The sequence below is a fragment of the Corapipo altera genome, unplaced genomic scaffold (assembly GCF_003945725.1).
Source record: "Corapipo altera isolate COAL_440 unplaced genomic scaffold, ASM394572v1 44, whole genome shotgun sequence".
Lineage (NCBI taxonomy): Eukaryota > Metazoa > Chordata > Aves > Passeriformes > Pipridae > Corapipo > Corapipo altera.
This window is the reverse complement of record NW_020884880.1, coordinates 1,029,793-1,042,962: the sequence shown is the minus strand read 5'-3', so window position 1 is coordinate 1,042,962 and position 13,170 is coordinate 1,029,793. Positions and strand designations below refer to the sequence as shown.

General features: G+C 36.5%; 1 protein-coding gene across 3 annotated transcripts in view; it reads right to left on the bottom strand.

Moving 5' to 3' along the window:
- Window positions 1–13,170, bottom strand: part of LOC113945168 (GTP-binding protein 10-like) — a 53,780-nt gene that overhangs the window by 24,593 nt on the left and 16,017 nt on the right. For 2 of the 3 annotated variants that reach the window (XM_027639025.1, XM_027639028.1), the window contains 7 exons: window positions 12,175–12,256; window positions 10,819–11,011; window positions 10,153–10,290; window positions 7,757–7,833; window positions 6,512–6,706; window positions 5,417–5,503; window positions 3,570–3,674 (listed from right to left, as the gene is read on the bottom strand). In XM_027639025.1, the coding sequence (XP_027494826.1) occupies window positions 3,570–3,674; window positions 5,417–5,503; window positions 6,512–6,706; window positions 7,757–7,833; window positions 10,153–10,290; window positions 10,819–11,011; window positions 12,175–12,256 (877 nt within the window). Of the gene's footprint in view, window positions 1–3,569; window positions 3,675–5,416; window positions 5,508–6,511; window positions 6,707–7,756; window positions 7,834–10,152; window positions 10,291–10,818; window positions 11,012–12,174; window positions 12,257–13,170 lie in introns of all 3 variants that reach the window. The other variant, XM_027639026.1, reaches the window with a different exon arrangement.

Sequence of the window (13,170 nt, the reverse complement as noted above, 5' to 3'; positions counted from 1 at the left end):
TTACATTAAATTAGCATAGCTGAATTTAATTTCTCTAGCTTTAAGTACCAGATTACTTTCTTACTCTACAATGAGGTGTTTAACAGAGCTGCCCATAAGAAAATGCTTCTGATCTTTGGAAAGTACACATGTAGAGACTTTTCTAACTTCAAGTACCATTTTTCATATAGCTGTTTTATTTTACTTCATTATTTTCTTAGAGTTCTTATTTTTATAAAATTTATGTAGACTATTTTGAAACAAAACTATTTGTCTTTATTTTTAATGTGACCACTGCTATGTCTTGTTATAGGGACAAACATAATTTTATGACATGCTTACACACCCTCACCCCCACCCTCATCCCATCCTTCTTTCATGAAGTAAAAAAGGGAGTTGGAATATGTTTAGTTCAAATTTATTTCCTTTCTTCAAGTTGGTAGTTAACAAAGTGAAAGCTTGTGCTTTTCTCAAGGTGCTGCTTACAGGCAAAAATGACAGAGTTTGTATGTCACAGTGTACAAGCTTGCAATGTCACAGAAATTTATGCCATAGCACTGGATAGTAACTGATTTTAAAACCAAGTAACACCTTCAGGGAATCTTGCTCTACTGTAATATAGCAAATTCTGGCATTGCCCAAATTAAGAGAGAAGAAAATATCTTAGAAACTGAGTTATCAACATAAAAGTCTGCTGCTTACCAGCTTGTGTTGGTATTCTAGAGATGCTAGGGTGGAAGAGGATGAGTTTTTGTTGGAGACAATATGAGTAATAGCCCAACAAATAATTAGATTAATAAGATAATTTAAAGAGCTGTGAACAACCCATAAGGAGCAGGACATTCCAGCATGTCTCTCCAGCAGGCTCAGAGAAACTGTTGGCATAAACAAGCTTTTAAGTGAGAGTTTAGATGAAGACTGAGAGAAGTAGGTGTCAGAAGTCCTGATGCTAAAGGTGGCAATTCAAGAAACAAAACGGACTTGGACAAGTACGAGGTGGGTATGGTATCCAGGAAAATGAAGAACTGAATGTGTTTATGTGAAGGTTTATCACCCTGCTCAATGAGGTACTTAAACTGCAATGTGTGGAATGTGTCAGCAAGAGATGGAAATATAAATAGCAGACCTACCGATGGTGGATACTAGCTCACAAAGTTATCAGACTCAACATACCTTTCTACCATACTGTACAGGGTACTTTATTAAAAAAAAAATTCCCATATTCATATTAATTAAGGGAAAATACAATTTTACTCTCAAGATGTTCTAAGCAATTTATCAAAGCATTACAAATAGATTTTATCTTGTATCTACATATAGGTAACTATATATTAATACTCAAAGCACTGTTTGGAACACCCTCTATTCTACAGGTACTGATTTTTTCTTGACTGAGTCCAATGTTTTATCTCTTTTGATCTTTTCTTGAGCTCCCTTTTACAGAGGGCTTTCCATGAGCAAGGTCTGTAACAGCCAGTGGCCCTTGAATGAATTGACGAGGTGTACTTTCAACAGTTACTAAGCGACCAGGCCCGATCTGAAATACAAAATAAATACACTGCTTGACTTTCATGTTAGCATTTAAAATAAGATGAAAGTTAAATCATGAACTGTCTTTTGAAAATATTATTCAACTGGTGGAGATGCCTCTGAGGTTTCTGAGGCCCACTAAAAATATCCTTTACACTAAATTCACAATTTGTTCCCATCAATAAAAAAAAAAGGAGAATGTTTTTCAGCAGGTGATTTTATGTGCTCTGCTTTTCTGCCTTCATTCAGATCTTATGAACTGAAAAAAAGGAAAATCAAGCTTTTATTACAACAGAAGTTTGCTGTGCAATGCTATTTGGATTTGTATAGAATATCAGCCACAGATTTTGTCCTCAGAATTTTGCTACACATTAGTACTTCAAAGGAAAAAAAAAGGAACAGACCCTCTTTGCAATTGCCTATAAGTACTGCTCCAGGAAAACTCCAAGACTGAAAGAGGCATACCCTTTACAGTCTCATTACTACTCTTTATACTGAATAGGTTTAGGTCTTTGAACAAAAATCCCTGAGTGACAGCTTTGCCTTCTAACTGTGACCTACTGAAACAAAAAATGCAACTCTTTGAGTGCATGTGGCTCACATTTGATCACTTGACCTTGACTGGTTTGCAACAACCATCTTAGCTTAATCTTCATCTCTTGCTGCTAAAGGTGTGTGCCAGAGAGGAGGGAAGAAAATTGTTGCATAAAAAAACTTTCCAGCCATATCTGTCATTTGTAATTCTTCTAAGCAATGTACCCAAGGAATTTTATATGATGCTGCTGATGTATTCATTTTCTCAATACACTTATTTTGCAAAATGGACTAACCTTTTTCCTGTTTTTATCTACAGTTATTGAAATATTTCTTATAGAATCATAAAGATATTTTCTTGTTAAATCCTCTCCCTCAAAGAAATTAACAATCTTGGCTTGAGGTTCAAGCCTCTAAAATAAAATCTAACAATATATTTCTCTCTACTAACAATTGCCAGATCACCCATGTTTATATCTAAATTTTTCAGATACTTTCTGCAAAATATTGCTGTTTAACAGTATCAATGATGTATATGCAAGTAAGTAAACTTTTCCAGCCCACTTCATCTTGCATTCACAGATGCTTCCCTCCATATCTTTCTGAAGTTTAGGACAAAGATAATTTGATAAAAATCCTAGTCCAGCACTCGAGCCAATCCCCTTGCTTCTCACTAAGCTTATCTCTTCTTCGTCACACCAAACGTGAACTGTCTCTTTACTTTTTCAAGTTACAGCCACCTTAGTTGTCATTATTCATTCATGCCAGAGAGCCCATGATAATAGAATCTCTCATTTTGTACAAGTTTGAAAACAGCACCTCAGCTTGTTTCTCCTTATGTGTAAGAGTAATTTATAAGCAGCCACGAAACTATCCCTCCCCCTAAAATCCTCTTTAGCTGTGATGCTTACACAGAAACAATCCAGCTGGCTCAGAACCAGTTATTGACTAGAATGGGGATTCTCTCATGTCTTACCACATCTTGTCAAAACCCAACATCTAAACATGCTCTTAGGCCTGAATGAGATCTTAACAATGGCTTTTATTTTCTCACACTTGAATTAACTGACAGAAATGAGAAAAAACCAAAGTTTTCTCAGATACAATGACTGGCTTATCTGCAGACAGTCAGGAACACATAACTGACAAAGAACCCCTCTGTGGATGTATTGGAGACCACACATTTATCCAACAATAAATGAAGGAGATCTTGACCTCAGCAAGGTTTTCATGAGTGGCTGCCTCAGAAGAGCTACATGAAAAGTAGCATAGGGACCATCTTGCCCACACTTTTTCAGAGTAATCTGCAGATCTGAATCTCATTCTGACCAACTAGTTGCCCGAGGATATGCCAGAATGGGAAACGGTGGTTTTCAGGAGATACAGATTCTGTCTTATATACTTGGAGCTTCTCAACATAAACACTCTTAAAGAAAGCATAAGCAGCAGCACATATATAGCCAGAATAAACCCCAAACCACTTTCATATTAATGAAAATAAAACAGTGTCACTGAAGATTACTTACTGTTGTATGCAGGCCTTCAATATCAGTAGAATGGACTGTTCCAGTTTGAGTCTTTAATTTAGGTCTGGAAGCGTCTATTGCTTTTTCCTGAAGCTTTTTCGCTTTCTGAAGATAAAAAAAAGGCAAAGTTGTTTTAATCTGAATTAATTGTGTCATTTGCACTTGTTCAAAAATATACTAACAAAATGACAAAATAAATGAGGTGATAATTCTATTTCCTTTAATTGTAATACCATCCCTCTGGCTCGTGACTCTTTCTTGTACTGAAGACCTGAAAACAGAATAAATGGACGTGGCACTGCAAGGGCGGGAAGGGAATCCTCGCTGGCTGTGACCTGCGGGCTGTATTCTAGCACACGGATGTGCATTAGCTGCTGTGAGCCTTCACCGCCACAAGAGCGCACTGTTGCCTCATGATCAGCTTGTCACCCCATGCACAGCACACACCTACATCGCCTTTCAGTCTTCAGCTGTTCTGAGGCATCACAACACAACCTCAATATATCCCCGTTGAATGGTTTTTTTTTCTGAACCTCATGAGCCCATCCCTCCAGCTTGTCAAGATCCTTTTGAACAGTAACCCCACCTCCCAGCATATGGATTGCTTCCTCCAGCTCAGTGTCACAGAATGGTTTGTGTTGGAAGGGGACCTTAAAGATCATCTAGTTCCAACCCCTCTGCTGTGGACAGGGACACCTTTCATTAGACCAGGTTGTTCAGAGCTCCATCCAACTTGGCCTTCAACACCTCCAGGGATGGGGCAGCCACACCTGGAATGGGGATGTGATGAGGATGAATAGGGATCCAATATGCAAGTAATCAATGAAAATGTTAAATCAACCCTATATTATCAGCCCTATAATAAACTCTGAGGAATACCACTCAAAACTGATTGCTAGTTAAACTTTAATCACTGACTACTGTCCTTTGAGCCCATCAGTCCAGCCAGTTTTTCATCCAACTTGTAGTCCACCTGTATGTAGTTCAGTCCGTACCTCCCCATTTTGGCTACAAGAAGGCTACCACAAGACAAAAACCTTGCTAAAGACAAGAGAATAGACATCTACCTTCTTCTTTCTCTAGAACAAATAATTTTTTCAGGCAATCACATTGGCAAGGTGTGACTTGTCCTTGGTAAATCCATAACAGACAAACTACTTGTCCCTCATGTGCCTAAGATAGCTTCCCAGGGACTCAGTTAAAACTAATGAGTCTGTAGTTCTCCAAATCCTTTTTGGGCCCCTTTTAATTTCTAATTCTAACATAGATCTTTACCACAGGCCAGGGAGGTGCTTGCACAGGGAGAAAATTATTTTCCTTTACATCTTAGGGAAATGAGGAAAAATTAAATTTAGCTGCCAAAGCTTTGTTTAAGTCTGATTTCATTCATTCTACAACTTAAACTAATTCCCAAACAAGGAGTCCAGTATTTTTTATGGTTTTTGGGGAAAGCACGAGTATTGCTAGAAAAAACTCCTTCATAAAATATTTCCCATCCTGAAAGATGCTTGCTGTACTAAAAATACCATTAGAAAAAATTAAGAAAAATTTAAGAGAAGTAAGAATGAACAGACTTTTAGTTTCAACAGTTTCAGGACAAATATACATATATACACACACCCCTCAATTGCAAGTGACAAGGTTGATCCTCAATCTGTGATTTTAATCAGAAGAGCAGAAGGATCATAGCGAGTACATCTTACAGTTACTTCTTCTATGTCTGTGTGAATATAAAATTTACTATATTCTACTTGAAAAACCTCATAATTCATTAAGAAACATCTCTGGAACTTTGCAATTATAACTACACCGTCAACGTAAATTTTTTGCTCCATCAGATTTCTTACCTTCAGTGCCTCATAGTTTGATGTCCGAGTCAAGAAATTTTCCCAAGATTTATTTATCATTTCCCTCTGCTTACGTGTAGCTCGGATCTGTAATATAAATGAGATCTACAAGGTGCAATACAATCCTATTCTCATGAGCTTTTCTGAATTCTTTGCTTGTGCTGTTTGAAAGGTGTGTTCACCTATGCCCTTTTAGTTACCTTAGATCATCCCTCTCACCTGAAATTGGATAATAATGTCGTAGTAAAGTACCTGTTGTTTAAAAACTTCATTTATGCACTGCCTTTAAAAACAAAAGAAGCTTACTTGCTCTGTGCAAGCTCATTTTCCTCTCTTGCAATACATATGTTGGACACATATGTTGCAAGAGGCCCAGGTCATTCAGGAACACTTTCTGTATATTCTTACTCTCAAATGCTGAACAAGAGAGATAGAATCAGTTCAGGTAACAAAAGTGCAGTTATCACAATGCATGACAATCCCTCAAAAACACTAGCATGAGATTTTAGATAACTGGACCAACTGATCTTACTTTTAGAAAGCAGGAGAAGGTGAGACAATAGATGAGAAAAAATGCCAAACACTTGCCTTATAACTAAAGCTGGAAAATATCTATACCTGCTCATCCTCAGCATGCTGGGAAGCCCAAAGCCCTACTTTCTGAAGTAATGAAGCTCTGTGAATATTCAGCCAAGGGAACTCACAACAGAGGCTTACATTTTGTTTTAAGAAGCAGATGTAGTTGTAATTGGTGCTTTTAATTGTTATCTGCTACAGATGAACATAGCTGCAACTCTATAGCAACATAATGATAATTTCTCCTCACACCATTGCTGATGCATCACTGATGACACTGCATCATTTTTTCATGTTACTCTCTAAATACTGGGAAAATTGTAGTATTTGGGAGGACTGATGTTAACCTAGTGTAATTTAAAGGTAAAATTTTGCTGCTGAGACAGATTACACCATTTTCAAGCAAGGTAGACGTATAAAAGTCTCAACATTTTATAATAAGAAAATCTGCATATAAATTGACAAAAAAAGCTTACACAGGCTTTACTTATTTACATATTTAAATACTTCTTGTCTTACTTTTCTGTATGTTTGGTTCTCTTCTTGGATTTCTTGGTGGAGTTGACTTTCAATCAATTGAGTCTGTACAGCATTAACTGCTTGTCCAATATCTTCTGATATCTCTGAAATTCTTTTCAAGGCATCCTCATCCGACATAATAGGCCTGAATTCTTCTTTTAGTTCTGCACATATTTCACTCCAAACTTCTCCAACCTGCGTGTGAAACGACACCACACTATTTGATATTGATCTCATTTTTCAAAATTACTCAATCATTCAAAACCTAATAGAGCAACCACGTCTCTCTTTACTGTTGTTTGACTTCCCAGAATTTTTATGCAAGGTTAGCCTTAACTAATGCTATGCCAAATTCATTCATGAATGAATTTGCTCCCTAAGCCTTCCCAAGTCCAAGCTTGATTTCACAGAGGAGTAACTAGAATGTTGATAAGTACAGAAATTCAGAAGAAATACAGATAACTCTAAGATATCAAACTACAAGAGTGTTGTGTCCTACTGCCTGCTTATTAAAATCTTAAACTGCAGACATTACCAGAGCAAACTGTGACATGAGGCATGAACGGAAGTTGGAATTATCAACCAAAGATCGAGTCTTGCTAGTTCCTGAACACTTCAAGCTCTCTTTGAGAGACTTTGTTCCTAAGCAGAAAATTGGCATAAACTAAAGGATCTTTTGAGCAGGATGACTCCTACAATGCTTGTTATCCTGTTCTAGTTTCCTATAGGCATATCTTTCTTAACTTTAGACAGGATGGATGGATGATTACTGTATGTGGGGATAAAGATGGGAAAGCACAGAAGAACCTGTATCATAATGTGTATTTAATATAATTTTTAATAGTGTCCCCCATAACTGACCTTACTGCCCAAAAAGGCAATCCTACTCTCCTACTTACCAGCCCCGCCCCAGTTTCTTACTCCTGGTGCATTCCTGTTCTTGAGCTGGCAAACAGTTAAAACTACTTTTTTCTGAGGTGTTTTTAACTAGCATTAGTTTCTAGTCTTATTTTCTGTGTGGTCACAAAGATTTGCAGCAGTACAAGGAATGAGTCTGGGGATTGTTGCAATGCTGGAGGTGGGCTTGTTTCTTTTGATGGAAAATACTGGTTTATACTCTGTAAAACTATAGGCGACTTGTGACATAGGGGATGGTTCTGAAGGATTATTTGTTGTATCCTGGGATATACTTGTTATTTTTGGAAATGCAGATACAGTAGTAATATTTTCTTGAACAATACTCACTTTAAAGTCAATATAACGTCGAATGATAGCAAGTGTAACAAAATCCTCAGCAGATAAGCCAGGTAAATTTTCAAAACCTAAAAGAATATGAATAATTGCTATATTAACAGTATTATGAATTTATCTTAAAATATAACATTATAAAAAAAGACATTATTTATCATATAATCACATGCAAAATCTTCATCACACATACACCAGTCAGCCATTCTTGATCCTGAGCAGCCTTTAGCTGATAAAAACCTTGTTTTCTCCATAATAAATTCTCTATACTAAAATCTTTACTTAGAAGTGGCTCTATTGACCTTCCCATCACTTGGAAGGCCAGGATAGTACTGCATTTGCTACACTTTTGTGGTAAGGGTTGAATCTTCTGTTAAAGCAGACAAACATTCGAATCTACAGATGACGGTTTCTAAAGCAGCAGCTCAGCACAAATAGAGTTTGCTTTAACTGTGAAGTAGCCAATAGGAAAATTATATTAGTGCTTTGTTTCAAAGCTGTGTAAAGAGGGTGTCCTCCATACTGTAGATTTGTGCCTTCAGCACAATGCCTCGAGCATCATGACTCCATCTTTAAAAAATACGTTTCCACTATGTGCAAAAGAATAAGGCAGAGAAGGACAGCTGCCGAGACTACGCCTAATTTTTCTGAATATTGAATATTTTTGATTATTTGAATATTTTTGAATATTGAATGTTAATTGTACTTAATTAAAAAAAATCGATATACAGTCTATCAAATCTCTTTCTAGACTTCATCATACCATCCGTGTGCTAACTGGGAATGTAGCATTTGTATAGAGTATAATTACATCATCTTTTGAAGCTAAGAAATGCCATAAATAATGAGCATTTAAAACTACTTTTCTGGATCACCACGTTACAGGCTGTTGTGGAGCCTAACAGTAAGGGAAAGATGCCGAGAAAAGACTACAAAAATATTTTCATATTATATTATCTGCTTTCATGTCATTTCAGTACTTCACAGGAGACATTACAATATATACAACTAACATAAAAGGCATGTGTGAATATAGGAGAAAGTTTGAAGAAAATCTTATTCTGTTTTGTTTTAGTAAAGAATTCAGCTGTGATCCAATGTTTAACATAATCAATGCTAATAAAAATTAGTAAGAACCTGGGTTACAACAGAGGAGACACCAGCTATAGATTATTAGAGAAACTAAGGATGTTTTCAAACCAGTTAATTCTCTAGGTTACCCAGGGAACTGGTTGAAGCAATCTCAGAACAATTACTGATCACCTTTGAACTGTGGAGGATGCATGTGAAAAAAACAAAAATTAGGTTTATTTTTAAAGGGAAAAAAGACAAGCTAGAGAATATTGATTCAGTTCAGTTCCTAAAAAAACCCCCAAACCTGAAACCAATAATAAATAATGTTTATGTGGCTAAATGGTAACAGTGAAAAAAAATAATATCCACCACGAGTTAGTAAAAACTAAGACCTAACTTTGTCCATAGACAGATAAAAAAATCCTATGCATGTGGAAGAATTTATCACTTATCTTGACTTCAATCTAGGTTTTAAGACAAGGATGTAACGAGTATTCATATTCAGTATGCAAACAATGAAGAATTAGGAGGGACCACAGCACTTTGAAGGGAAATATTAAAATGCAGATTAACTTGCCAGTCTGAAAAATTATCTAAACACAGAGAATTTAATTCAGTAAGGACAAATAAAAAATTCTAAATGTAGGAATAGCTATCTATACAAATCCAGGATGGTAGATGACTGAACAAGACTCTAAGTCGAAAAAGCAAACAAAGCTACTACGAATACAGCAATTGTTACATTAATGTCTCTGAATGTTTATTTACAAGATGAGTAGAGCAACATAGCTGTATTTGGCTGTGAGGCTTCTGCTGGAGTATTGTCAATTTTGGGACACTACAGATCAGGAAGAATTTGAATCAATTGGAAAGACTCCAGAAAAAAAATAATTAGAGGCTAGAAAATGAGAGAAAATGAGTGAGTACTGTCTTTCTAAATCTAGGGAAATAAATGTAAAAGTGCTAAAATATGCAAAAGAGATATTGAGTGTGGGAAAACAAATTACAGAGAATTTCAAGCAAATTTCAGGTTTAGTCTAACAAAAACTCTTCATAATAATTCCTAAGTCTAATTAGGGGAGTCTTCCTAACTTCCCTAATGGTAGGGGCAGCAAAGTACTGAAGAATTATTGAAATCCCCAAGATTAGGGACTTTTAAGAACAGAATGAGCAAGTATTTATTAATATCAGTATTGGTGATGCATCACAAAGTTTCCTTCGACCTTTTTTTTTTTTTTATAGTGACTTTATTGATCACCAGGGAACAAGTTCAGTTTAATGACAAATAAGACACTGACAAGGCAATTCACTAGTCTTACCCAACTTGCAAAATAATGAATAAAGTTTTGCCCGCATGTTCTCTGAAATTTCCATGATGGCAAAGCTGGGACAGCTGGCAGGCACAGGAATGACCTTCTGCTGTCTCTGGAAGCTGCTAGCAATAGGTCTCTTCATGTCTAATAATTTCAAAACATAAAACCAGAGTAGAAGAATGAAGAAGTAGTATGTTCACAAACTCAGAGGAAATCCAACTTACTTTGTGGACACCATGAATCATTTTGATAGTTTGGCCAGCAATTTGAACATAATTCAGGCCAGGAAATTTTAACTGGTATGATTAAAAATTTGGGAGAACAGCTTCACTTCTTTTTACAACACATAACACAATGCCTTTTGTGGAAGAAATTAAGTAGTTTAACTGTCCAGCATTAGGAAAGCTGGTCATGGTTTTGTCCAGTATCTGGTTCATTCCTAGCTGATGTAGAAAATGCCATATAGTGGCCAGAAAGAAATGAAAATAAATGAATAAATAAAATAAAAAATAAATGAAAGAGAAGATCTTTGGGGTTTGGTAAGAATTACAGCATAAAGCTATAAATGCTGTTATTTACTTTCATTAGGTTCAGACTACAAAAGCAAATACTGTCATTATTTTACCTAATCAGTGGAACTGCTCACAGTTTCACATGCATCATAAAACTTACCAACAACCCTTCCATATTGATCACGTCTGACTCCCAGCTCCAGCTCCTCCTGTCTCCATAACTGTATTAGAAGGTTAGCTGCTGTTTGAGCTTTCTCCCCTCGCCAGGTATTGATGTGCAAAGTGGCTTTAGGGTTGCCACAAAATTCAACCAAGATTCCAAGAATTATATTGCACAGGTTCTTTTCCTTTAACTTGGTCAAGGGAAAAGGAAAAAAAAAATTAAACTGTTCAAAACACAGTGATGTCTATGTCTCCCTTCAGAGAAATTGTGTAATATGTAATCAAGTAACTGCAGGCTTTTCATCACTGCTACTCGCACAAAACTTGTATAAACTTGTAAATCTTTCAAGTTTCTGGAATCCTGCCATGCAAAGCTCCATAAATCAAGGAACATGAGGGGAATGAGTGTAGGATCATATAAGATGTGCATTCTTGTGTGTAGAATTACATAGCAGGTTTTGTGTACGTGCCTCCAGGCTCACATGCCAGCGAATATACTGCTACCAAGATTTATTGTTGCAAGAAATAGATTATGAAGGCAGTGGCTGAGCAGTACCACTCAGCTTCTCTTCTGGTTTGTGGACATAGCTTTTAGCAGCAGCTGAAAGGAGGGAAGGGTCACCCAGAGGAGCTGTGGATGCACCATCCCTGGAAGTGTTCAAGGCCAGGTTGGATGGGGCTTTGAGTCACCTGGTCTAATGGAAGGTGTCCATGTCCACGGCTGCAGGTTGGAACAGGATGATCTTTAAGGTTCCTTTCAACCCAGGCCATTCTATGATTCTGTGAGTCTAAGGGTCTGCAGCCTTAAGGACATCAAGGGCTGACAGTACAACCAATGAGAATGAGGAGAGAATGAACCGAGGAAGGTGCATTTTTATTTTGTAAAAGGTGAAATGTCTTTGCCAGCTCTACATCCAATACCCCTGAAGTAAGCTACACAGACAAAACACATGTACAAAGTAACTTTAAACATAAAAACTTTTAAAGCCATGAAGTGTATACTAACCCTGCTCTTACTAACTTCAATATGAAGTAGAGAACTGAGGTACTTTTCTAAACAGAGATGCCATCCAAAGTAAGAGCAGAGCTAGAGTTTTCTTTTGAAAAATAGTATAATTTTGTTAAATTAAAAACTCCCTCTGCCAAATATTTATTAAAAAAATAAAAAAAGATACATGAAAGACCCAACAATCATTTTTGAGCAGATATCCAGGTCTGTCTCAGGGAATTAAATACACTGATTTTTTTATTAGTATTATAGTAGTCTTAGGAGATACTGTAACAAAAATAATGCGGTTTTATATGTTGTTTTCCTATTCTTTCATTCTATAAAAACAATAATAAAAATACCTACTGCCAACAAATCCAGAAGACGAAAAATGCCCTGTTTTTCAAGAAAATGATCCTCTGCAATGTAACATCCAATGACACAGGACCTTAAACAGAAGTCATTTCACCATGTAGAGACACTTTTATGCTTTAGAACATTCTACAAGCATCTCATTTATTTTACTGAATTGCACAAATATATTTGGTATGCAATACGCTTCATACCTTCAGGGAGCAGAAAAATCACATTTCATATGCCTTTTCATTTACACTGTATAACTAAATATGCCCTGCTTGACTGCTCTTTCTCCTCCTGCAGGTGGCACACCTTCCTTGTACCAGCCCAAGAAATTTGACAAGTTCATGTGAATTGGACTAGAACGTGTATTGGAACTAAAACTAACTCAGTAAAAGATGTTAAAATTTAGCTAGATCATGGCCCTGATCTGGTTTATTACAGGGCTGTGCAAAATCAAGGGGGTGAGACAAGCAAGACTTGTGTTTTTTGGCAACAGTTTGCTTCTCCTGGCTTAAAATCATCACAAAGCCAGCATTCTTGTTGCTATTGCTTCCTCAAATTGCCTCCTTCTGTTATTTCCTCAGTTATGGTCATTAACAGAGAAATGAAAGGGATCTTCTGTATCAGTCTTTTCTCCCAACAGACATATTTGGTTTCCAATGTATTTACCAACCTCTGCCTTAAAACAAATTAACTTTTTTTATCCTCCTATGTATTGGCATTCTCTAATAGCCATCTTTAAAATATTTCTAGCCCAATATAGCCAGTTTACAAACCCTTCTTATGCTTACAGAGTTTTCTGCTAATATTGGTCTATTCTTGCCTTCTGTTTACTTCTGTGAAGTTATTTATAGACTAACCACATACCTCTCTTAGAAAGTCTTGAGTAACTCTGCATGTCAGGAGGTCACTGTGTGGGGAGTTAGGCTGTCATACTGAATCCCTGTTTAGAAAACCTTACATGCAGAATATTCAATTTCTTTTCCATAATTTTTAATTAGT